This window comes from Ornithorhynchus anatinus, chromosome 16 (assembly GCF_004115215.2).
Source record: "Ornithorhynchus anatinus isolate Pmale09 chromosome 16, mOrnAna1.pri.v4, whole genome shotgun sequence".
Taxonomy (NCBI): Eukaryota; Metazoa; Chordata; class Mammalia; order Monotremata; family Ornithorhynchidae; genus Ornithorhynchus; species Ornithorhynchus anatinus.
Genome location: NC_041743.1, coordinates 1,219,245 through 1,245,202, shown reverse-complemented (window position 1 = coordinate 1,245,202; position 25,958 = coordinate 1,219,245). Strand labels below are relative to the sequence as shown.

Sequence of the window (25,958 nt, the reverse complement as noted above, 5' to 3'; positions counted from 1 at the left end):
CCCCATTTTTATAGATGAGGGAACTGAAGCCCAGAGAAGTGAAATGACTTCCCCAAGGTTGCACAGCAGATAAGGGGCAGAGCCAGTATTAGAACCCAAGTCCTTCAGACTCTCAGACCTGGGCACTAACCAATCGTCTTTGATCGGATGATGTTACGATGGCATGGACAACTGAATTTTAAAGCAGTCAGTCATCTTACCCCCGTCTACCTCACCTTGCTGCTCTCCTACTACAACCCAGATCGCACACTTTGTTCCTCTAATGCCAGCCTTCTCACTCTAACACCATCGTCTATCTTGCCACCAACCTCTTACCCACATCCTGCTTCTGGTCTGGAACTTCTGCCCTTTTCATATCCAACAGATGATTACTCTCCCCACCGTCAAAGCCTCATTAAAAACACATCTACTTCAAGAGGCCTTCCCTGATTCAGCCCTCATTTTGTCTTCTCCCGCTCCCTTCAGCATTGTCTTGCTCCCCTTATTCACCCCTCCCTAGCCCCACAGCATTGATGTACATACCTTTATGTTAATTTCTGCTTCTTCCTGTAGACTGTAAACTTGTTGTGGACAGGGAATGTCAACCAACTCCGTTATATTGCAATCTCCCAAGAAATACATGCTAATCAGTTTGGACACAGACCATGTCCCATGTGGGGCTCACTATCTTAATCCCTATTTTACAGATGAGGGAACTGAGGCCCAGAGAAGTTAAATGACTTGCCCAAGGTCCCACAGCAGACATGTGGCAGAGGAGGGATTAGAACAGAAGAGACCTCCAGACTATAAACTTGTTGCGGGCAGGGAATGTGTCTGTTTATTGTTTTCTTATACTCTCCCAAGTGCTTAGTACAGTGCTCTGCACACAGTAAGCGCTCAATAAAATTGAATGAACGAATGAATGAACCTAGTTCCTTCTGATTCCCAGCCAGACGGGGATGTTGGTTGATCTGTGGTGGGTCGCTTTGGGGAAAGTTGGTGGGAGAAGGAAGAGTCCCTCCTGGGACACGGTGGGGGCGGTCGGTCCCTCCGGGACCCCGATCCAGACTGGCATTCTTCCTTTCCTGCGGTGCCAGAGGAGGGGGATTCTGGTTCACCCCTCCCCCAGCCCTGGCCCAGAACCAGAGTGAGCTGGGGCGGTGGAGGATGGTGAAGATGTTTGAGGTGGCTGAGGCAGCTATGGTGGAGTCTGGTCACCTCATTCACCTGCCTGGAAACAGGGAACTGGACCCGATGACCCCGCAAAGCTCCTCCCCACTTTGCAGGTCGCCCCCCATTCCCCTCAGAGCTACCAGAACCTGTCCCTTTCCCTCTTCATTAGGCTGGGAACCCCTGCTGACCAGGGGGCTGGACAGGCCAAAGTCGTTACTCGGTGGGGAGCCTCTCCTCAGAGCCCCGTCCTGCCTGCCTGGGTGGGCAGCCGGGCGGTGGTGATGATGGAGACGACCAGGTGGCACTCTGGCCGGCAGAGCCGGGGTGGGGGTGGCCTCGGAGGCCAGGCAGGGCCCCAGGGGGGTTTGGAGAGACGGAAGGAGGTAGAGAGGGTTGGAGTGAGATGTTCGCGGTCTTGGCATTCTCGCCCACAACGGGGCTTCTGGCAGCGTGTTCTACCTCCCCAGGAAGCGCTGAGGTCGGCCCCAGGAACTCCGCACATTAGAGACTTCCTGTTGAGGGCCTTAGCGGGGGCCAGCTCTTCCCCAGGTGAGAGTCCCAGTGTTTGAAGCACTGTGTTTGCGTGGAGCCACAGGGTTGAGACAAACGTATACGGCCGGGGGCCCGGGGAAGGCGGGTAGGGACCCGTCTCCTCAACGTGTATCGTTGTCCCCGTGAGCCGAGAGTCAGAACCCTGAAACTCCGGCACACCGCTGCCCTGTTCAGAGGTGGCTGGGGCTCAGTCGGGAGCCCTGGGTCCCGGTCCCAGCTCTGCCACAGGCCTGCTGCGTGACCTTGGGCAAGTCACTGAGTCTCGCTGGGTCTCAGAGCCCCTATCTGGAAATGGGGAGAAGATCTCTGCTCTCCCTCCTGCTTAGGCTGTGAGCGTTATGTGGGACAGGGGACTGTGTCCCCTCTATCATTTATCTACCTCAGCGTGCAGCACGGAGCTTGACGTGTGGTCAACGGGGACTCAATACTGAACATCTTAAAGCCACACGCCCAGGTCCTGTCCCCAGCTATGCTTTGTGGTAGAAGGGCGGGCCTGACGGAGCCGGGGGGTGGGGGGGAGAGCGAGGAAGGAAGGAGCCCAAGCCTGAGACCAGGAGCTCCTTGAGGTCAGGGATGGTGCCTGCCTTTTGGACCTTTGGCAACGGGGTGCCCAAGATGGCACCCCCCCCCCCAGTGGCAGGCTCTCCCCAGCTGCTCAAGATGATGGAGTCCAAGGAACTACACCTTGGTTGGGCGCACCAATGAGGGGAAGACCACCCTGCCTGCAGCGGGCACAGACCCGCCCACGGGGGAGGCGTGGCCTCGGGCGCTCCCGGAGCACACAGAAAGCTTTGCTCAGTGGAAAGTGACGTGCTGTTGTCTGAGCTCCTCAGGATGTGGTACCGTGATGACCGGGGCAGTGCTTGTGGGCGTTGGAGAGACAGGTGATGGGGCATTGTGGGAACCGGATCACCCCCAAGGATGGGGGGTGGGGTGGATTCTGTGGCCTACAGAGCTCAGAGTAGGGGCCTTGGGACTGGTCCTCCCCATCCTCTCCCCAGCAGATGCCTTACTGGGGTACTGTTTATTGCTATACTGTACTTTCCCAAGTGCTTAGTAAAGTGCTCTGCACAGAGTAAGTGCTCAATAAATACGAGTGAATGAATGAATAGGGGTAAGGGGAACTTGCCCTTTTATGGAGCTTGCTCAGAGGCTCACACTTCCCTACGCCAATCTTCAACAGCACAGTCAGTCAGTCATATATACTGAGCGCTTACTGTGTGCAGAGCACAGTCATTTCTCATCCATTTTACATCCGGATGGTGAAGGAACTGCAGGCCGGTTATTTCCCTAGACTCCTATTTTCATGGTTACTGTCAGATCATTTGAGAATGTCACTTCCCCACCGGCTCCCTCAACTAAGGGATCTAGCATGAGCCATACGACAACCCCGACGCTCCCCTCTCCATCCCCAACTCTCCTTCAGTGACCCAGCACGGACCATCCCACCCCCCCCAACCCTCCCCCCAGTGACCCAGCCCGGCTCGCACACTTGACTCCTCTGGTACTAGCCTTCTCACTGTGCCTTGATCTCGACTATCTCACCCCCGACCTCTCGCCCGCATCCTGCCTCTGGCCTGGGACGTCATCCCTCCTCGTACCGGACATTCACTCTCCCCCCACCTCAAAGCGTTATTGAAGGCACATCTCCTCCAAGAGGGCTTCCCTGACTAAGCCCTCCTTTCCTCTTCTCCCACTCCTGTGTTGTTCTGACTTGCTCCCTTTATTCATCACCCCCTCCTTCCCCACAGCACTTATGCACATATCTGTCATTTATTTATGTTAATGTCTTTCTCCGCCCCCAGACAGTAAGTTCGTTCTGGGCAGGGAACGTGTCTGTTATAGCGTACTCTCCAAAGCACTTAGTAAGCGTTCAATAAATATGATTGACATTCGACACCTCTGACTCTTCCTTCTCCCACCGACTCTCCCCAAAGCGACCCATCACAGACCAACATCCCCGTCTGTCTCCAAATGACCAGGCGTGGACCATCCAACACCCCTGCCTCGCCCTGAGTGTCCATCCACACTCCCGACTCTCCTCTCTCCACCCCTGATTCTCCCCCAGAGACCCAGCACGGACCCCTGAGCCACAGATCAAACCAAACCCTTCTATAACCTGCTGGTGTTTCTGGCTGCGCAGTGTCCCATGGGGATGAGCCCTGAGAATTCTTTCAGGATCTCATTTTTGGATTTTATTACTTTGGGATCTAATCTGGGATTTCTTATTGGCGTTCCTTGCCTAAACTTCTTTCTCTTAAGTAACAGTCCTGCTGATGCTTATCCCGTGTCTAGCACCTTAAACCACCTTGCTGCCTTACGACACTATCCCGGGGCCTGATCAGGAGACTACCCCAACTATTTTGAAACTCTCAGAAGCCATGATCCTCCCCCTCCACCCCCCCCAAGCACTTAGTAAAGAGTTCTGCACACAGTAAGTGCTAAATAAATGCAACGGACTGTAATGATCCGTGTGGATGTGGATCGTGTCTAACCTGATTATCCTTTTTTTATATATATAAATTATATCTCTTGCCCCCAAGGAGACAGAATATTTCTATTGTGATAGGATGAACAGCGGGCAAAGAAGTGGTAGAGGATGAGAGGGTGTATACTGTCGTGTGCATGTATGCGCACAATCCAAGCTTTGCGTTCCTGGGAGTGGAGAGGTTTCAGAGTCAGGTCGCCCTATAGGCTGACGGGGGATCCCCTCCGATGACCCTTAAAAAAACGACAAGGCGGGTGGACCGGGGTGGTGGTGTGAGAGCGGCCTGGCTTTTCCCCAACTCCCACAGGGCAGGGGACGGGCCAGGGCCACCGGTTAAAAACCGAGCAAGAGATGGCAGGCACAGAACCCGGCAGCAGCAGCGTCGTTTCTTTAATCAATATTATTTACATTGTATCATGGGACAGAAATACATCGTGGACTTACAGAGAATAAATAAGGAGGAGAAGAAAATACATCTTTTGTATCACACCTCTTTATCCAGAACAGAGCGACTGTATATACTGTATCCTACTCGGGCAGGCGAAAGGTAGCTAGGCCAGGTGGCAGCGGTTTGGGAAGGCGCCGAGAGGAGGGGGTGGGTCAGATGGAGCACTGGGATCGTCGGTCCGGGGCCGTGAGACCCGAGGGGAGCGCAGAAGGCCCGGGCCCGGAGGAAAAGGATGTGGCAGCTGAGCGATCGGGGTCCACCTCACCCCAGCTGGCAGTGAGAAATGGAGGGGGAGGGTCCTGCCGCTAAGCCCTCTCCCAGCAACTAAGCCTCTCCCCCGACACTCTTCCCGCCCCCCCAGGCACAACACCCACCGCTCACCGAGCCTGCCCAGGGTTCACAGCCCCTCTGGGGGCACTCGGGCACGCTGGGCCGTGCCGCTACATCGGGCCCCGAGGTGGACAAGAGCGATGGGGGCCGACACGGCCCAGCGGTGGGCCGGCGTGATGGCCGGAGGTTTCCAAACAGAGCGTGGGCCCGCTGGAGGCCCCACCCTCTTGAACCAAAAGTCCCACAGACCTCTGCTCCGCGCGCCATCTCCAAGACGCCGGCTCTATTGCCTCTCTGCCCCTGTTCCCTCCCCATCTCCCTCCTTGTAAGTATTCTGTCGGTCAGTCTTCCCCGCTAGAGGGGAAGCTCCCTGTGGTTAAGGAATGGGTTTTGCTTCAGTTGGGCTCTCCTAAGTGCTTTGTACAGTGCATCGCACTCAAAAGGCGCTCAATAAATATCACACCTACTCCATTTCTCTGGTCCTCTCAGAGCTAACTCTGCCTCCCTGCTTGTCTTCCCGCTAGCAGGCAGGCTCTTCCCTGCCCCTTCACCCTCTTGCCCTCTGGCCCTCGGCCCAACTTTCAATCTTCCTTTCACACGGCAACCCCTCCCGGCCCCCACTTCCTCCGCCTCTTCAAGGCACTCCCTTCTCTGACCCCTTTCTAAGTGGTTTGGATTCACCAGAGGCACCTGACCGACCCCCTCACACTCCTCCCCTCCCCTGCCCATCCAGTTCCCACTGGGGTGGGGCCGAGCCTGGCACAGACCACCATCTGTCCCTCCAGACTCGGAGCCCAACAACGCTGAGGTCCGGGGGACCAGTCCACAGCAAAGTGACCTCGATAGGGTCCGGAGGGCTGCCGACCACTGTCCGGTGCCAGGGTCGGCCTTGGGGCCGGCCAGGGGGCAGTGCCAGAGTGGGGCCTGTCGGGGAAGCCTTCGGGGGAGGGGGGCATCTTTTCCAGCTCAGCCACGCCCCTCCCTAAATCCAGCTCCCCGCAGGATAAGCTACTCCACCTCCTACATCAGCCCTGCATCCACCCTCCCCGTGTCCATCTACCTCGCCCTTCCTCGGGGCTCTGACGCAGACCCGCTTAGGGCTGAGCAAGGTGGCTCTTGCCCACTGCAAACGTCAGCCCCCCAAAATGGCCACTCGACCAGGGGGTCCTCACTTCCCCTCCCACCGGCCTCCGCGGGCCATCAGTTTAGGGTTTCGTTACCTTTTCCTAGAAGCAGCGAAGGGGTGGGGGCAGGTCCCAGAATCCACACAGTTACAGCCAGGAGCACTGAACCTTTATAAATTAGCTCAGCTCCCCGTCTCTCTCGCCTAGATTCCCTTCGCCCTAGACGTCTTTCTTTTTCCATTTTTTTCTGGCTTTTTAATATGAAAAATAAAAAAAAAGAGGAAAAAAAGAAAGGGGTTGGGGAAAAAACCAGCCTCCACTGCCCAGGGTCCATTCAAAGTCCAGGTGAAGTGGCTTTGGGGGGGGAGTTAAGTGGTGGGTTGTCGGTGGGGGAGGGGGAGACCCCCCCAGTGTATTGGGGGGAGAGGGAGTGGGGGGCAGCGTCACTCGGCGGTGGCTTGCTGGAGAAGCAGTAGATGAATCTCTTGGAAAGATGGGCGGTTTTTGGTCTCTCGTCTCCAGCAGCTGAGCATTAGCTTATAGACCGGATCGGGGCAGATGGCCGGCTGGGGGAGGTACATCTTTGGAGACAGAAATGCAGGGGTTAAAACCAAAGGCAGGATTTATTATTATTACCAGGAGAAGCAGTCACAGTAGTCATGGTATCTGTTAAGTGGTTACTATACGGCAAGCGCTGTACTCAATGCTGCAGATGAGATAATCCGGTCCCACAGAAGGCTCACTGACGAAGTTGGAGGGAGAACAAGTGAGAAGCAGCGTGGCCTAATGGGAAGAGGTCAGGCCTGGGAGGCAGTGGGCCTCGGTTCTAATCCCCGTTCTGCCACGTGCCTGCTGTGTGACCTTGGGCAAGTCACTTAACTTCTCCATGCCTCGGTTACCTCATCTGTAAAATGGGGATTCAGTACCTGTTCTCCTTCGTACTTGTTCCTCCCCCTGTAGACGGTAAACTCAATGGGGGTGGGGAATCTCTTTATTGTTGTATTGTACTCTCCCCAGCACTTAATACAGTGCTCTGCACACAGCTCCTCTCTAAAGGGCTCCTGTGGTCCCCGGACCCTCTGGGCATGATTCTCTGCCCCCTAACTCCTGGAGCCGCTTTCCGGTTGTTGGTGGGGGAGGCGGGCAGAGCCGGGGAGGCCCCCAGGCTACTCGAGGGGGCATCAGAGGACCCCCGAAGAGGCCGAAGGTAAGCGACGCTGAGCCTCCCGCTGAAGCCACACGGCTGGGGACGGGGGAGGTGCCCAAGCTCAAGCCCGGTTCTCTCTGGCCCCGACCTAGTTGCTCCCCAGACCCCTCTCCCCGTCCGGCCCAGTTCCGCCCGCCTACCTGCCGGCCCTGGTCCCGGAAGAACTCTCCCGTGTTTTCGATGACCTGCTCGTCGGACAGCTGGGAGTAGGGCTGCTCCTGGCAGAAGGTGAAGGTCTCCCACAAGGTCACGCCAAAGGCCCACACGTCACTCGCCGTGGTGAACTTGCCCTGGGCACGGGGACAGAGGGGGGGAGTAGGCTCAGTCACTCCCAACCCGGGCTGACCGAGCTCCCCGACCCTGGTCACAAAGACGGGGGAGAAGGTTGTCATCCCAACCAGGGTCCCGACTGTGACACTTCAATCTACCCTCTCTGCTGCTGCCCGGATCATCTCGCTGAAGCGCTGCTCGACCCACATCTCTGCTCTCAAAACCCCGCAGTGGCTCCCTGTGTCTCTTCCCACCAAACAAAAACGCTTCACACCAGGCTTCCCGGATCTCCACCACCTTCCCTCGTTGCTCTCTTCTCTTGTCCTGCTCTTCCCAACTCGGGTCTTCCCCCCACCCAAGCCAACTTTCCATTCATACCTCGCTCTCGCCTCTCCCACCTCCGTTCTCCACCTCAGGCTCTCCTCCCGACTCGGACCTCCCTCTCTCCCCACATCAGATAGACGGCAGCTCTCCCCAGGTGACCAAGAGGATGCTCTCCCAGGAGGGCCAGTCCAGCCTGATCCTCTCTCTCCCTCAGAGTCCCCCTTCTCTCCCTCTCACCCCAGGATGGTCAGGGGACTGGCCAGGAAGGCATCTCCCAGGAGGACTGGCCCAGCCTGCTCCTCCCTCTCCCCCTTCCGCCCCAAGGCAGTCAGGAGGATGTTCTCTCATGAGGTCCGGCCCGCCCCCTCTCTCCATCCCACCCCTGGACGGTCAGGGGGACCGACCGGGAGGACGCTCTCTGAGGAGGTCCACCCTGGCCCCCTCCCTCTTCCCCCTCCGGCCCTCTGGAGCCCCGTGGGTACGGACCAGCAGGATGCTCTCCCAGGACATCCAGCGGATGGGCAGCACGGCGCGGCCCTGGATGCGGTAGTAATCTCCGCTGTACAGGTTCCTGCTCATGCCAAAGTCGGCGATCTTGATGGTGAAGTTCCTGCCCACCAGGCAGTTGCGCGTGGCGAGGTCGCGGTGGACAAAGTTGAGCGAGGACAGGTACTTCATCCCGGACGCGATCTGGACCGCCATGAACTTCAGGTTGACGTAACTGGGGAGATCGGGTGAGCCAAGGTCGGGGGCGAGCGTCGGCCATGACACCCGCCCCTGGACGGTGGGTGTACTAGAAAGACTGCCAGGCTGGGGGGCGGGGGACGTGGGTTCTATTTCTGGCTCTGGTCTGCTGGGTGACTTGCACAGACACTCAGCATCTCCGGGCCTCAGTTTCCCCCTCTGTAAAATGGGGAGAAGATCCCGCTCTCCCCTTAGGCTAGCATCCTTGTGTAGGGGGCAGGGGGTGGGTGAGACGTGATCATCACAATAACAGTCGCTGTGATATCTGTTAAGCACTTACTATGTGCCAAGCACTGTGGTAGATACAAGATAACCAGGGTGGACGTGGTCCCTGTCCCCATGAGGCTTTCAGTCTAAGGGGGAGGGAGAATAGTTATTGAATCCCCACTTTACAGAGAAGGAAACCGAGGCCTAGAGAAGTTAAGAGACTTGACCACCGTCACACAGCCGAAGCACGTAGCAGCATGGTTTAGTGAATTACAGCACAAGCCTGAGAGTCAGAAGGACCTGAGTTCTAATCCCAGCCCTACCACTTGGTTACTGTGTGAACCTGGATAAGTCACTTAACTTCTCCATGCTGTGTTACCTCACCTGTAAAATGGGGGACAGGCACTGTGTCCAACCTGACAACCTTGTACCTAACCCAGCGCTTAGTACAGTGCCTGCCATATAGTTCAGTCCTTAACAAATGCCATTTTTTTTTTAAAAAAAAGGTGACTCTCAGGCCTGTGCAATCACGCTGCTGCCTGGCCCAAAGCAGACTTTCACCCCATTCATTCATTCAGTCAGTCAGTCAATCACATTTATCGAGTGCTTACTGTGTGCAGACTGCTGTACTAAGCGCTTGGGAGAGTACCATAAAATAGTAAACAAAGATTCCCAACTAGCTTACAGTCTAGAGGGGGAGGCAAACATTAATATAAGTAATACCTGACGGCGGGTCTGCTGGCAGCGGAGGAAGGGGAGGCGGTGGAGGCGGAGGGGACACCGCGGGAATCCTGGCGGGAGAGGAACTGGTTGAGGTCGCCGTTCTCCATGTACTCGGTGATCATGCACAGCGGATCGTCGGCGATGCACACGGCCAGCAGGCGGATGATGTTGGGGTCCTTCAGCCGGGACATGATCTTGATCTCCTTAAGGAAGTCATTCCTGGGGTGGGGACAAACCAGCCCGGAGGCACACACCCACATGGGAGGCTGAGGTCAGAACCGCTCGGGAAGGGCCAGGCCGCCTGCCCACAATCAATCGATCGTATCTATTGAGCGCTTACTGTGTGCACAGTGCTGTACCGAGCACTTGGGAGGGTACGATATTACAAAACAACAGACACTCTCCCTGCCCACGACAAGCTTAGAGTCTACGGGACAAATGTCCAAGGGGGTAGAACTCATTACCGTGGGGTCGGGTACTCCTGGTAACTAGGGGGGGGTGGGGGTGGGGGGGAGGGTTGTGTCTAAAACTGGGCTTGTGGGAAGCAGCATGGCTTAGGGGAAAGAGCACAGGTCTGGGAGTCAGAGGACCTGCGTTCTCATCCCATCTCTGCCAATCCCCTGATGAAACACCCGGAGGACAGCCATTTATCTTCTCTGGGCCTCAGTTACTTCACTTGCAAAATGGGGATTCAATACCCGTTCTCTTCAACGGAGTGTGAGCCCCGTGGGGGACACGGCCTGTGTCCAACCTGGTGAGCTCGTATCTATCCCAGCACTTCACACAGTGCGTTGGCACACGGTAAGTGTTTAATAAATTTAACAGTGATATAAAGGGAGGAGGAGGAGGTTGCTCCTTTCACTGAAAACTTGGCCAGTCCCGTGCCCCTCCGAGGAGGGGAGCTCCAAGCCCCCAACACACACCCATAAACACAGACACCAACCTGGCATTCTTGTTGGCATCTGCCCGGAGCATCTTCACAGCCACCAGGACGGGCTGGTTGGTCCCTGGATCTGGGCTGAGGCCCTCGCAGGTGAATTTCTCCATCCCCTCCACCTCGCACAGATGCACCTGCCACGGGGTCGGGGTCACACTTTGGCCAGCACCCCGACCCCTGAACTTGCGCCCCTCCCCCTCACCGCCCCGAGGCAGTAGAACGCAGACCCCAGGGCAAGGTAGGTGAACAGACTGGCTGCCCTGGGGCAGGGGACCGGGACGCTCGCTCGACCGCCCTCGAGGGCCCGACCGGGCCCAAGGTGTAGGAGCGGGAGCCGCACCTCCCCGAACTGGCCTTCCCCCAGCTTCTCCTTGAAGACGAGGAGCTTGCGCGGGAATTCCTCCACGGCGATGTCCTTGCCCGAGAGCAGGTCCATGGTGACGGCGGGCACCGAGTAGGTGTTGCCGCCAGTGACGCCCTGCAGGTTCACGATGTCGGCTTCCGCGTAGTGCGGGACGCCCTCGGGGCCGCCGGGCTGGACGGGTTTGGCCGCGGGGCTGCAGGCTGGGGAGCGGCAGGACCCCGTCAGCCTCGCCCGGGGGAGGCCCAGGGACCAAACCTCACCGTCCCCCCAAAAGCCGGCCCGGTCTCTCCGGCCACTGGCCCCCTCGCCCCCGAGAGGGCAAACGGGACTCGGGGTAGTGGTCGTTTGGGGTCGGGAACAGTTTTAGACCGGAAGAGTGGAAGAGTTAGGGTGGGGGCGCCATAGGTGTGAGGGGACGAGGTCAGGGTTCAGCTTCGAGACCCTAGTCAACCGGATTGTCCACACATCCAGAAGCCACAGAGGGCACCCGGCTCAGTACTCCACACACTGTTAGCGCCCAGTATAGTGCTCTACGTGCAGTAGGCATCCGCTACGATGCTCTGCACAGAGAAGGCATCCTGCACAGTGCTCCGCATGCAGTAAGCACTGTGTTAATGCGACAGGATGCAACACCAACCACATGCAAACCCCATTCAATCTCGCATCCTGTGTTAGGTCAGGGCCACGAGGTCCGTCTTCCCGCCGGCATCAAGCCCCTGGCCCCTCGCCCCGGGTCTCACCTGGCTCCTCCTTGCCGGGATCGAGGCCGGGCAGCCTACGGAGCAACCGCGACGGCTCCTGGTAGTCAGGTCCGAGCGGGAAGATGCGGTCGTAGGTGGAGTTGGAGCCCTGTTCGCTGGGAGAGGCGGAGCGGCGGTGGTGGTTGTACATGCTGGACTCGCTCGGCAGAGACAGGCTGACGGTCATCTCGTCGTCCAGCATGCGCCGGGAGGCCTGCGGGGAGGCGGGCCGGTTGCCCTCAGTTGGCGGGGAGAGGGAAGCCCGCGAGGCCGAGGACCGCGGGGCAGGGGTCCGGGGCAAACCCAGGGTGGGTCACCACGGTCGGGGAAATGTAGGAGAAGCCCCCTCCACCGATCTCCCTCCCAGCCGTTCCTTGTCCTTGCAGGAAGAATGGTTACGGCCCAGCCCGGCCACATCCGGCAAGGGGAGTGGGGTCTGACCCGAGACCCGAATGCAGCCCTTCTCCCTGCCCCCCCGACTCACCTTCTCCAGCATCTTCTGCCAGAACTGCCTCCAGAGGATGATGACGATGATGGCCACCAGGATGAAGATGATGGCCACCAGGCAGCCAATGAGGATGCGAGTGTTGCTGTCGTCCACCTTGAGCATGGGGTCTGCGGTGGGGGAGGTGGGGGGAAAGGAGGGATCAGGCGCACTGGTGAGAGGTGGAGGAAGCACTGTTGGGAACCCCCCAGGGGCTGCCATCCTGCCAAGGCACCAGGGATGTAGCAGGGACTGGACAGGCCTCTCAGCGGGACCAAGGTGAGCCCACGGATGGGATCTTCGTCAGGGGCCGGAGGGTCAGGTTGCCTGTGGCAGGGGAGCGATGGGCTGGGGGCTCTTAGCCCCATCTGCCCTCAGCAGTGACAAACCTGGCCCACCGGTCCCCTCACACCCTGAGTTCTAGCTTCTCCCTCCCCCCGGCCAGCGCCTCCCCCACCCTTCCCTCAGTGGAGAAGACCCCCAGCTCTGCTTCCCGGCTTGGAGTTAGAAGACTGAAGCCCATGCCGAAACACACACTCACACACTTAAACACACACATATATACTCCCATGTATCCACCCCAATCATATAAGAGATACACACGCATCTCCCCATGTATCTTAAACCCAAAAGATGCATACTCTCACTACACACCTTCATACATACATGCCAGCACACATAACCATGCCCCAAACGCACCCACGAACACCCCTTCTGGCACACAGAGCCACACGGACAGAAGGAACCACGATTACACATGTAACTAGACCGAACGATGCAACGAACCACGTTTGCACACAGACAACCGGTGGCCCAGCCCTAGGTGACATCCAAAGGGAAGCCACCCTCTGCCCAGAAATACCATGAACAGGACCGGATCCCCAGTGAGCTCACCTGGTGCCGACCCTGTCGACGGACACGGACATAGGCCCACGGCCCGGACTCAAATCAACTGCCCCTCTTCCCCTGGGGTAGCCCAGTCCCATCCCTCACCTCCCCCTTTCCCCGCACCACCCCACCTTCCTGTCCACGCCATCTAGCCAGGGGTCAGATCCCGGAGACAGCTGGAGACCGCAGATCATAGCGGAGACGGGCAGAGGTGTGCCAGGCCAGAGGAAGAGAATGTCAGAGGGCACTAAGAGGAAAGCGGGGAGGGAGAGACAGAGATGGACACCTACAGTGACAGAGAGGGAGAAGGAGGAAGGGAGAGCAGGAAAGGAGACATGACACAGCTCTGGGACTGTACCGCCTAATCCCCCTCCCTGCTGGAAGGGGGTACGGCCCTGCTCCCAGCCCCCCAACCCTCGGGCAGAGTCACAGCGCGGTCAGAGGTAGGATATGGCACCCTGAAAAACTCTCCGTGGGGGTTTGAGCACCCTTCCCTTTTTCCCAACTGGCCCCACGTAAGAGACTGCAAACCCCCTAGGCCGGCAGCTGGGCACCGTGGGAACTGGCTGGGAGAGTGGGAATGGAGAGTCCATTTCAGGTCAAGGGTACCTGCGGCCTCAGGCCCCGAGTCCAAGAAGCCGGAGGCCCTCGGGGCAGGGACCTCTCAGCTGCCTCCAAATGCTTTCCCCCCCACTGCCCTGTAAGAGGGAAAACGCCCGGTGGGCAAGGTACCGTGGCCTCCCGCTTAGAAAAGGAGTAGCCCAGTGGCTGGAGCAAAGGGCAGAACTGTCCTGGACAGGCCCAGGTGGCCAAGGCCGTGGGATCCTGATGCCTTCTCCCACCAGAACTTGGTTCTGCTTTCTTTGGCCGCCAGACCTGCACCTGCCCCGCCCATGGTCAACCCTTGGCCCCGATCAGGCTCTGGGCCCCGTCCTTCGGCCACAGAGGTCATCTGGGTGGAGGCTGTGTTCTTAGCCCTCCCCATCAACAACACCTACCGTAGGTCGTGGGTGCCACAGGGGAGGTGGCCAGGGTCCCGGAGTTGTTGTACATTGTGGCATCTGGGAAAAGATGATAGTAGTACTACTACTACTAATAATGATAGCATTTGTTAAGTGTTTACTCTGTGTCCAGCACTGTTCTGAGTGCTGGAGTACATAAAAGCTATTCAGGTTGGATACAGTCTCTGTCTCACATGGAGCTCACAGTCTTAATCCTCATTTTGCAGATGACATAACTGAGGTACAGAGAAATTAAGTGACTTGCCCACAAGTGGTGGAGCCAGGATTAGAACCCAGGTCCTTCTGACTCCCAGGCCCAGGCTCTATCCACTAGGCCCCGTTGCTTCCCAGTGGAGGGGATGAGCAGCATGGGGCCGATGGGGTAGGGGATGCGGTCACTGGGGGCTCCCACATCCCAGAAAGGAAGCCCTTCCCTGCTGGAGCCCTTCCCCACCACCGCGGGTGGGTGGATGAACAAGGGGTGGGAAGTGTGGGGAGGGTGAAGAGGGAGGGGAGGACGAAAGCAGGGAGGGGACTGGCCCTCACCGGACTGGAAAGAAATCTCGCTGAACAACATCCAGCTATCGGCAAAGTGGAACTGGCACTTGATGGCGCTGGCCATGCGGTGTTGCAGGGGCACCGTGACGAAGCGGGCACTGGGGTTGACGTCGTCCAGGACCAGCGAGAAGGTGATCCCGCTGGACTCCCACTCGCTGGCCTCCGCTCGGAAGTAGCAGTGGACCTCCTTGAAGATCTTCACGCCCCTGCTGAACATGTTGTTGCAGTGCACCTGGGGGGGAGCGGGGCTGTGATCTCCAGCCCCGGTGGAGGGAGTGGCCGGAGGGGTGCTCTGAACCCCTCTCTGGGCCCCCTCTCAGGCACCTGCTCTGCTCACTAGGTCCAACCGCCAGCGTCCTCCCAGTTCCCGCTCCGAATCCAAAAGAGAGCTCCCAGGGCTACGAGTCCCAGAACCCCGGGGGGCCTGCCAGAGTCCAGTGACCCCGCCCTTGACGGCCAGCTCGGGTCCGGCCACTACGGGCCGGAGCTGGCCCCGAACAACAGGTCTGTGGCCATTGGCCTCTTTGGCTTAGAGGCCGGCCGGGCACAGAGTCCGGGAGCGTGAGGGTACACTTCGGGACTTGGGGAGGCTATCGGAGTTCCAGCTCCCCACCCCCAAAGAGGTCAGACCCCCTTCAGCATTTAACTTGAAGGGGGCCCCGGCCCTCGCCTCCAACAGTCCACCCCAGGGCTCGCTGCCCCCCCATCCCCACCCGCTCCGGCGGGCTGACCTTCATGGTGGTGAAGTTGCGCACGCGGTCAAACTCGAAGACGATCTCGACGTAGGCGTGGGGCGAGCTCTCGTTCCGCCAGCCCACGTAGTCGTAGCCCGGCCACACGTGGTACTCGTGGGTCTGCGCAAAGTCGTCCAGCCCGGCGACCCCGTCCGTCAACTGCCCCAGGCCCTCCGTCAGGCTGGTGGCCGGCCCGAAGGGCGGGAGAGGGGAGGGGAGGTCAGAGGGAGAGTAGCGGTGGGGTGGTCTGGCCCGATTCTGACCCCGGCCTGCCGCTCGGCAACAAGGGGCAAGTCACTGAATCTGTCTGAGCCTCGGTGTCCTCCTCTGTCAAATGGGTTCAGCGCATTTCCTCTGGGCCCGAGTGGGGGGAGCCCAGCCGCACCGCTCAACTCATCGACTCGGGGTGGGCAGGAGTTGGAAATAGATGGGGGGGCCCCGAGTGGAATCTGAGCTGACAGCCCTGAACCTCCCCCCCACAGGCAGACAGGGCCCCCGTTAATCCAAGCACTTATCCTATCCTGCCTTGATTACTGTATCAGCCTCCCTGCTGACCTCCGTGCCTCCTGTCTCTCCCCACTCCAGTCCATATTTCACTCTGCTGCCCCGATCGATTTTCTACAGAAACATTCAGGGCATGTCTCCCCCGGCCTCAAGAACCTCCGGTGGTTGCTCATCCACATCTGCATCAAACTGAAACTCCTCACCATTAACTTTAAAGCCTTCAATCCCCTTGCCCCCTCCTACTACAACGCAGCCCGCACATTTCGCTCCTCCGATGCCAACCTTCTCACCGTACCTTGATCTTGCCTAGCCGACCGCCAACCTCTCGCCTACATCCTGCCTCTGGCCTGGAATGCCCCCCTTCTTCATATCTGACAGTCGGTTACTCACCCCCCACCTTCAAAGCCTTATTTGAAGGCACATCTCCTCCAAGAGGCCTTCCCTAAGCCCTTTTTCTCCATTCCCTTCTGCATCACCCTGACTTGCTCCCTTTATTCGTCCCCACTCCCAGCCCCATGGCACTTTTACACCTGTACCTGTAACTTTATATTAATGTCCGTCTCCCCCACTAGACTGTAAGCTCACTGTGTGGGCAGGGAATGCGTCTGTTATATTGTACCGTCCCAAGCCCTCGGTCCAGTGTTCTGCACACAGTAAGCGCTCAATAAATGCAAGTGACCGACTGACTCACCTGTAGCCCACAGCTCCATCGTACACGGAGTCGTTGAGGTAAACGGCGGAGCCGCCAGGGAGGACAAGCTGCTGCCCAGCGGGTGCGTTGTAGGAGACCAGGCCGTCTGCAGGGGAAAACGGAGCTGGGCCCCACCCGGCCCCACCCCGCCCCCCCGGTCCCACCCTGCATCCCCCCCCGGCACTGATTCGCCCCTCTGCCGATCCCACCCAGCACGCTCCCCCACCGCACCACACCCCGCCGGGCCCGGCCTGCGACCCGCCCCCGACCTAGCCAGGCGCAGCCATACAGCTCCACCCTCATGCACACGTTCATGGAGTGGTCGGTGACGGGGATGAAGCGGACGAATCTGGCCACGATCGGGGGCTCCAGGTCCTTCAGCAAGATGTCATAGGGGTTGCTGTTCCCGTCCTGGCTCTGCGGGGAGGGGACGGGGGGGGGGAAGCGTGAGACCCTGATGAGGAGGCGGCCAGGGCGGGTCTTCGCCGCCAACCCCTGGAGGGGACGGTCTCATGCTGGGAGATGACCGATCAACAGCAGGCTGGGTCTGCACTCTTACGGGGGTCCCCTCCCTGCTCTCCCCAGAACTGTCCTGATGGGGTGGCGGGAATCGGGGTGCAACGAGAGGAATGGCGTCCCGAAGTGGACTCTCTGCTCCTCACCACGCCTCCACGAGGTCCATCCACTCCAGGAGTGACTTGGGCCCACCTCTGCTCCAGACAGCGGGACGTGGGGCGACGGACCCTGAGGCGACTATCCCACCTCACCTCAACTAGCCCTCCCTCAAAGGACCACCCACCCGGCTTCTTGGCCGGAGTCACGTCTTCTCCCCGAGTCGGGAAGTGAACGTCCAGCGGGAAAAAGAAGTTAGGGCTCTCTGCCCCTTGTTTGCCGTTGCACATCCTTGGACAAGTCCCTGGACTCCCCTGGGCCTCAGTTTCCTCCTCTGTCAAATGGGGATACCAGAACGACTGCCTGCTCCCTAGGGCGGCTGTGAGAACACAGGGCTGCCGGAGGGAAGGCGTGCTGTCGAGGTTCAGGGTATTCGAAGGGACCCTCTCCCCTCCGCCCGGGCATCCCATTACAGGCCATCTCCCCTCTGCCCAGTCGCCCCGCTACCTGCTTCCCCTGCCGGTTCCTCCAGGAGATCCAGCGGTTGCCGTCGCGGCTGTAGTTGATCTTGTACATGGGGGCGAACTCGTTGCCGTGCCCGCCGGCGTGGCGGCCCTGGGTGCCCACCAGGGTGATGAAGTGCAGGCTTCGCAGGTCGATCTGCAGGAACTCCTTCAGGTCATCCGGCTCGATGGGGGTCTCGGGGCACCATGCGCCGTCCCCTTCCTCCGAGTCTAGCCTGGGGGCGATGGGGGCGGCCGTTTAAATGGGACATCCACAGGCGGGGCCACCTAAGAACCCACGCGGCCCACCGTGACCCCCACCGCAGATGCCAAGGTGTTCGAGGAAATCAACACCTACTCTGTGTCGAACACGGTACTGAACGCTTGGGAGAGTACAGTAGAGTCACCGCCCAAGATCCCTGCCCTCGAGGAGCTTACACTGTGTAGAGAGCACTATGCTGAGCATTTGAGGTAGTACGATAGAGTTAGTAGACAGGATCTGTGTCCTTCCAAGGAGCTCTGCCTTGCCTCTCCTGGGCCCCATCGGAGTCCCACAGTTGATGGTAAACTCTTGGAGGGCAGGTAACGTGCAGTCGACTTTTTGAAACTCTGTCCCCTCCTAACCCCACCCGGGTCACTGGGGGAATTCCCAGCCCGTCTCCAGGATGAAGGCTGGAAGTCCTCTCGGATAGGATGCCAGGTTCTGTCATGCCAGGTCCGAGTCTAGCAGGCAGAGGACAGACCCTGCCACCTTAGCCAGGGCAGGCTAATCAGGGACTTTTAGAGACTCAAGCAGGATTTAAATAGTCTGTGGGTCAGGGGGTCCTTACGACTGATTAGAGAGTCAGGGGTGTGGGATGGTCCATGCTGGGTCACTGCGGGGAGTCAAGGGTGGAAAGGGGAGAGTCGGGGCTTTGGATGGTCAGTGTTGAGTCACTGGGGTGGTGGGGTCGGGGGGAAGCGGGGGCGAAGCCTGGAGCGTCGGATGATTTGGCTGGTTCACTGGGGGAGAGTCAGGGGTGTCAGATGGCCCCCACCCCAAGAGTGCGTGTCCAAGAGGGCAACTAGCACCCACTTGCTCCCAGTCCCTTGGTGCCCCTTCAGGACTCAGGGTGCCCTGGGCCTCCCGGCTTCATCCTGGGGCTCCACCTCCCAGCAGCTCTCGCTGCCATCCCGTCCACCCAGGCCTTGCCCCTCCAAAACCTCTGGAGGAAGCGGCAAGGGCAGGGCTCCCGGGTGGAGGGAGATGGAAAATTCCCCAGTTTGGCAGCTGCATCCCCTCACCCAGCCCTCCCCGCACCAGTTGCTGAGCTTGGCAGGGGACTGGCAGCTGGCCGGTCTGTGCGAGCCGGGCCCGAGTCGGGTGCCAAGGAGGGCCATCACCGGGAAGCCGGTCCCCTTCTGGTTTGCGGTGGACTGCCAGGCGACCAGCCAGACCGTCAGCTCCTTGAGGGCAAGGTTCGGGTGTACTCACTCTGTAGTACTCTCCCAGTTGCTCAGTGCTCTACACCCAGTAGCCTGGCAGCTCCTTGGAGCAGGAATCCTGTCCGCTAACTCCGTGGTACTCTCCCAATTGCTCGATTCGGTGCTCCGCATACGGCGGGTGCTCAATACCCCTGGTAGATTGTTGTACTCTCCCCAGGGGCTCAGCAGAGTGCTCTGCACACAGCAGATGCTCAGTGGGTGCCCGTTCACCTCCCGCCCCCGAGCTCGGCCTCCTGGCAGGGGCTCACCTGCCATACTTGGCGGCCGTGGATTCGGACCACTGACTGGACGCGGTGATGTCCTCATCGGGGATGTGGCCGCCGGACATACCCAGTGGGTAGCGGCACACAGCTGCAGGCGGAGAGGTCAGACGGACACCAGGAGGGTGAGACCGGGAGGCCGGGGTGGACTGGTTTGGCCGGCGAAGGGGACAGGAGCGACTGAGTCATCTCGGCCTGGCCCTGCCTCTGAGCCTGGGGCCGGCGGCGAAGGCCTCCCGCCACCCCGGCCCCGACCGTCCGCCGTCGCCGGTGCCCTTGAGGTCCGGTCACGGGGCAATCGGACCCCTGGAGGCAGCAGCCCCTGGCCCCGAACAGGAACAGTCGGATCCAGGGGGGTCCAACCACCCTACCAGGTGGGTCCTAGGACCAATCTGCTCTCTTCCCCGACACCACCCCAGCTCGTGCTCTCTGCTCCTCCATAGTCATCCTCTTAGCTGCCCTCCCTCTTGACTAGCCCAATTCCTGCCTGCCCACAGTGGGCACCCAGCACAACCCGCTGGCACCCAGGCCAACACCCCACATATGGACCCAGTATAGTGGTCTTTTTTTTTTTAAATGGTATTTGTTAAGCACTTACTATGTGCCAGGCACTTTTCTAAGTGCTGGGATCGATAATAATATTTATAATGGAGGTATCTGTTAAGCACTTGCAATGTGTCAAGCGCTGGGGTGGATACAGGTTAATCAGGTTGGACACGGTCCCTGTCCCACATGGGGCTCACAGTCTTAATCCCCATTTAACAGATGAGGTTCCAGAGGTACAGAGAAGTTAAGCGACTTGCCCAAGGTCACCCAGTAGACAAGTGGCAGAGCTGGGACTAGAACCCAGGTCCTTCTGACTCCCAGGCCTATTCTCTATCCAATAGGCCACGCTGCGTCTCGTTACCTTCTTTTGGGGTTGGGGTACACTGGCCTTTCCTTGCCTGAAAAATGTGGATACCTGTTCTCTCTCCCCTTTAGCCTGAGCCCCACATGACAGGGAGTGTGTCCAGTCTGCTTAAATTCTATCTTCCGTAAGTTTAGTAGAGTGCTTGGCACAGAGTAATATGCCGAACAAAGCCACAATGAACAATTAGCTGCAAATACAGGCCTGATCCCAGGCTCCCCAGAGGGACTGGCACCATTCTGGTTGCCCCCCGGGCCCGGCCATCCTCACTCCAGGCCCTGGCAGCACCACAGTTCACCCCAACCCAGCCCTGCAACACTGCAGGAGGATCCTTGCCAGTGGAAAGTTCCCGGCACCCGCCGCTCCTGCCCGGTTTGCGCCAGGCTCTGATCGCCCATCAGTGCCCGGGACAGGCCTGCCAGTGCCCAAGGAGGGGCGGAGCCCGGGGAGGGAAGGGCAGCGGAATATTTTTTCATCCAAAGCTGCCAAGAGGCGTCGTGAAAGGGCTGCTTGTTCCCCAGTGTTTACCGTGTCTCCGACTCCAGCGCCCGAAGGCCCATCAATGGCCTCCTTTGCACAGCGGCCAGGGGAGTGTGTGTACACACAGGCACACATTCACACACACGCTCATTCGCACACGCACATACAAACACACAGGGCCCCCAGCTCTCAGGATCCTGGGGGATCCAGAACAGATCCCACGTGGCCCGAACCGCTGCTCCGGTAGGGCTCTGGCATACAGCAGGTGCCCAAAGACACAGGGGACGGGGTATCTGTGCTGGGTCACCCGGGGGGACAACCAAGGGTGTGGGGTGGTCCACTCCATCACTGAAAAAGGGTGCACTGAAGGGCAATCGGGGGGTCCTGGGGCTCCGGTGGGGAAGGGTCCTCGGCTGGATGGGGTGCTGGGCTAAACCAGATTGTTGTGGGCAGGGAACGTGTCTACCAATTCTGTTTCTTCTTGCTTTTTATGGTATTTGTTAAGCGCTTACTATGTATCAAACACTGTTCTAAGCGCTGGGGTAGACGTTAACTAGGGTGAGCACGTTCCCCGTCCCGCATGGGGCTCAGAGTCTAAGTAGGAGCGAGAACAGGAGAACCGAGGCACGGAGAAGTGAAGTGACTTGCCCGTGGTCACACGGCAAGCAACTGGAAGGACCGGGATTACAACCCACGTCCTCTGACTCCCGGGGTTTTGCTCTTTCCACTAGGCCATACTGCTCTTCTGTTATATTGTACTCTTTCTAATGCTTAGTACAGTGCTCTGCACCAGTAAGCGCTCAATAAATACAACCGCTTGACTGCAATGGCCGTGCTTACGTTCTTATGTAAAAGCCGGTCAGCCTGGCGATACCGCACCGGGTGACCAGCGGAGGATGCCAAGGGGTATCCAGAGAAGCAGCGTGGCTCAGTGGAAACAGCCCGGGCTTGGGACTCAGAGGTCACGGGTTCGAATCCCGGCTCCGCCACTCGTCAGCTGTGTGACCGTGGGCAAGTCACTTCACTGGGCCTCAGAGACCTCATCTGGAAAATGGGGATGAAGCCTGTGAGCCTCACATGGGACCACCTGATGACTCTGTATCTTCCCCAGCACTTAGAACAGTGCTCTGCACATAGTAAGCGCTTAACAAATACCAACATTATTATTATTATTATTGGGCATTCATGGGGGAAATCCTGAAACCCTGCGGCCGGGCTGGGGGTGGGGTTGGGGGCGGGACTGGGGACTCACAGGGGCCCTTCACCTCTCTGGACATTTCTCTCCTCCTAAATCCCGACGCGACCAGAGCCCATCCTCCCTCGTCCCCAGAAACGGCCACTCCGTCCTGCGGGCCGGCCCCCCGGTCCTGGTGCCCCCGGCTCCCGGAGGACCCCCACTCCCCGCCCCCCTAACCGTGGCCCCCACAGGGGTCGGTTACCTGGGTTGACCTGGGCTCTGCCAGCTGGGAAGGCCTGTAGCAGCAGCAGCAGGACCAGGGGCGGCCTGCAAGGGACGATCATCTCAGCAGAGGTTGTTCAGCGCTGGAGGCAGAGAAATCAGAAAATCGGCAGCAGCCCATCAGTGGCATGTACTGAGCGCCCAGCAGTGTGCTGAGCACGGGGGAGATACGACAGATAGATGCAAGGAACCCATTCGCTCACCGTCTCCGGCGGGAGAGATGCCAACTGGTAATAATAATAATACTGTTGGTATTTGTTAAGCGCTTACTAGGTGCAGAGCACTGTTCTAAGAGCTGGGGAAGATACAGGGTCATCAGGTTGTCCCACGTGAGGCTCACAGTTAACCCCCATTTTACAGATGAGATCACTGAGGCCCAGAGAAGGCAAGTGACTTGCCCACAGTCACACAGCTGACAAGTGGCATGGGCAGGATTTGAACCCGTGACTGACTCCCAAGCCCGGGCTCTTTCAACTGAGCCACGCTGTAGGAGCAAGGACAATCAATCTTCTAGACCGTAAGGCCGGTATGGGCAGGGATTGTCTCTACTGCTCAACCATACTTTCCAAGCGCTTAGTAGAGTGCTCTGCACACGGTAAGCGCTCAATAAATACGATTGAATGAATGAATCAATCAGTGATATTTAGCGACCATAAGATGTAAGCCCTTAATAATAATGTAATGTTGGTATTTGTTAAGCGCTTACTATGTGCAGAGCACTATTCTAAGCGCTGGGGTAGATACAGGGTAATCAGGTTGTCCCACATGAGGCTCACAGTTAATCCCCATTTTACAAATGAGGGAACTGAGACACATAGAAGTTTAGTGACTTGCCCACAGTCACACAGCTGACAAGTAGCAGAGCCAGGAGTCGAACCCATGACCCCTGACTCTGAAGCCCAGGCTCTTTCCATTGAGCCACGCTGCTTAGTAAACCAGCACTTAGTACAGTGCCTAAGCGCTTAACAAATCCCATCATTTTACTTATTATTATTATAAGCCCACCCTCCTGGGGCTGCAAGCCCTTTCTTAGACCGGAAGACCGGCGTAGGACAGGGACTGGGTCTCACCAGCTCATCTCCTATCTACCCCAGCACTTATCGCAGGGCTCGACTCGGAGCGACTGTTACAATTATGGTGGGAGGCTGTTGGCTTAACGTTACGAGGAAGGCGACTGAATCGGAGAAGGCTTCCCGGAGGAGGAGGAGGCAGACTCCCAGAGATTTTGTTTTTCGGCCCACGCCTCCGGCCTGGAACGCCCTCCCTTCATATTCTCCCCCGATTAGACCGTGAACCCGTCAATAGGCAGGGATTGTCTCTATCTGTTGCCCAATTGTACATTCCAAGCGCTTAGTACAGTGCTCTGCACATAGTAAGCGCTCAATAAATACTGTTGAATGAATATTCACATGTGGATCCCCCTTTAGACTGTTAGCTCATTGTGGACAGGGAAGGGGTCTGTTACATTGTTCTATTGTACTCTCCCAAGCGGTTAGTACAGCGATTAGCTCATCTGTAAAATGGGAATTAAGAGCGTCAGCCCATTATGCGACAGGGACTGGGTCCAACCTGTTTAGCTTCGATCTCCTCCAGTGCCTAGTACAGTGCCTGCCACATTATAAGCAATTAGATCTTATTATTATTAATAAGCAGGTCCAGCCCCACCCTGGCCCCCGCCGTCAGAGACCCCCCCTCATCGACTCAAGTCTTCCCACCTCCCTTCCCGCCAGCCTCCTGCCGTATTTCAATCGCCGGGGCCCGGACGGCCTCAAATACCCCGAACCGGTCCAACGGGTCAAGCGGTCAATCCCAGCCGCCCCCCCCGCAGGCCGGGGAGAGCGAGCGGAGTCCGGCTGGGGCCCGGCCGGAGGGGTCACGACCTGCGGCCTGCATTCCACAGGACGTTTGGGATTGGCCCAAGGAGGGGGGAGGGCGGTCAGCCTGGGACCCTGCGCTGGCCGGGCCGTGGTCAGAGGGGGGAGAGCGGACTCTGGGGCTCGGACCACAAGGATGGACGGTGCCAGAATCCACGGCCTCGCCTCGGGAGCGGGCGGCCAGAGCCGCCCCCTCTCTCTGCCCCCAGAAAACCCGCCCAGCACTTGACCCCCGGCTAAGCCGAGGCCGCAGATAACGACCCCCTCTCCCTTCCCATCCCCTCAGCACTGTACTCGTCTGCTCAACTGTATATATTTTCATTACCCTATTTATTTTGTTAATGAAATGTACATCGCCTTGATTCTATTTAGTTGCCATTGTTTTTACGAGATGTTCTTCCCCTTGACTCTATTTATTGCCGTTGTTCTCGTCTGTCAGTCTCCCCCGATTAGACCGTAAGCCCGTCAGAGGGCAGGGACTGTCTCTATCTGTTGCCGACTTGTTCATTCCAAGCGCTTAGTACAGTGCTCTGCACATAGTAAGCGCTCAATAAATACTATTGAATGAATGAATGACCCTCATCCCCGAGCGAGGGTCAGCAGGAAACAACTTCCGGGAGGCCACACCTGCAACTGGGGAAAACCCGACCTATTTCCCCTCTCCACCCCCGTCCCCCCTGCTTTATAGCTGTGGGATTTGTTAAATGCTCATTACGTGCCCAGGGCTGGGCTAAGCACTGGGGTAGATATGAGATGATCAATCCCTGAAACAATCCCTGGCCCACTTCATAATAAGAATCAATATGGTGCTTGGTAAGCGCTTACTATGTGTGGGGCGCTGTTCTAAGCGCTGCGTTAGGAGATGATCAGGTTCCACATTGGGTTCATGGTCTCAGTAGGAGGGAGGATGGGTATCGAATCCCTATTTTATAGATGAGGGAACGGGGGCCCAGAGAGGTTAAGTGACTTGCCCACGGTCACACAGCAGGTAGCAGCATGGCATAGCGCATACAGCACGGTCCTGGGAGTCAGAAGGTCAAGGGTTCTAAATCCTGCCTCTGCCACATGTCTGCTGTGTGACCTTGGGCAAGTCACCTTACTTCTCGGTGCCTCAATGACCTCATCTGTAAAATGGGGATAGAGACCGTGAGCCCCATGTGGGAAAGGGACTGTGTCCAACCACCCCAGTGCTTCGTGCGGGGCTTGGCGCATAGTAAGCGCTTAACCAATACCACGGTTAAGTGGCAGAGCGGGGATTAGAAGCCCCAGGCTTGGGCTCTTTCCACTAGGCAGCACTGCTCCTCTACATGGGGCTCACAGTCTAAATCAGTGAATCAGTGGTATTTATTGAGCGAGAACTTACTATGTGCAGAGCTCTGGCGCCGGCCCCGGCGGCTCCAGGGACCGCCCGGGGGGCCAGGTCCGCAGGCTCCCCCCCGACTCACCTATGGTAACCCCAAACCCAGGCCGGCCAGTACAGCGGTGACCCAGCTGGAGACGGAGGCCTTGGTCCGTCCCACCCCCGTGATCCACCATGAGCTGGGGACAGGGGATGTTGGGAGGCAGGAGACGCCGGTTCCCATCCCAACTCTGCCCAATAGCCCGCTGGGTGACCATGGACCATCCCCACCGTCTCCCTGGGTCTCAGTTTCCTCATCTGTAAAATGGCGGTGGGAGGGGAACCCCTACTCTTCCTCCCTCTTTGACCGTGACCCCGAGTGGGCCGGGGACCGTGTCCCAGTTGATTATCTGTTATCTCCCCCAGCACTTTAACACGGAGGAAATGCTCACTTAACTTCTCTGTGCCTCAGTTACCTCATCTGTAAAATGGGGATTAAGACTGTGAGCCTCATGTGGGACCAACTGATTACCCTGTATCTACCCAAGCGCTTAGAACAATGCTCTGCA

General features: G+C 58.2%; 1 protein-coding gene across 2 annotated transcripts in view; it reads right to left on the bottom strand.

Moving 5' to 3' along the window:
• Nucleotides 1–4,551: 4,551 nt before the first annotated feature.
• DDR2 (discoidin domain receptor tyrosine kinase 2) overlaps nucleotides 4,552–25,958 on the bottom strand; it is a 42,584-nt gene continuing 21,177 nt past the window's right edge. For both annotated transcript variants that reach the window (XM_029081063.2, XM_029081062.2), the window contains 16 exons: nucleotides 22,157–22,259; nucleotides 19,319–19,421; nucleotides 17,590–17,821; nucleotides 16,740–16,887; nucleotides 16,471–16,576; nucleotides 15,273–15,456; nucleotides 14,530–14,773; nucleotides 13,981–14,043; nucleotides 12,095–12,225; nucleotides 11,611–11,824; nucleotides 10,847–11,070; nucleotides 10,513–10,640; nucleotides 9,570–9,788; nucleotides 8,382–8,616; nucleotides 7,442–7,591; nucleotides 4,552–6,675 (listed from right to left, as the gene is read on the bottom strand). In XM_029081063.2, the coding sequence (XP_028936896.1) occupies nucleotides 6,538–6,675; nucleotides 7,442–7,591; nucleotides 8,382–8,616; nucleotides 9,570–9,788; nucleotides 10,513–10,640; nucleotides 10,847–11,070; nucleotides 11,611–11,824; nucleotides 12,095–12,225; nucleotides 13,981–14,043; nucleotides 14,530–14,773; nucleotides 15,273–15,456; nucleotides 16,471–16,576; nucleotides 16,740–16,887; nucleotides 17,590–17,821; nucleotides 19,319–19,421; nucleotides 22,157–22,238 (2,601 nt within the window). In that variant the 5' untranslated portion in view covers nucleotides 22,239–22,259 and the 3' untranslated portion in view covers nucleotides 4,552–6,537. The remainder of the gene's footprint in view (nucleotides 6,676–7,441; nucleotides 7,592–8,381; nucleotides 8,617–9,569; nucleotides 9,789–10,512; nucleotides 10,641–10,846; nucleotides 11,071–11,610; nucleotides 11,825–12,094; nucleotides 12,226–13,980; nucleotides 14,044–14,529; nucleotides 14,774–15,272; nucleotides 15,457–16,470; nucleotides 16,577–16,739; nucleotides 16,888–17,589; nucleotides 17,822–19,318; nucleotides 19,422–22,156; nucleotides 22,260–25,958) is intronic.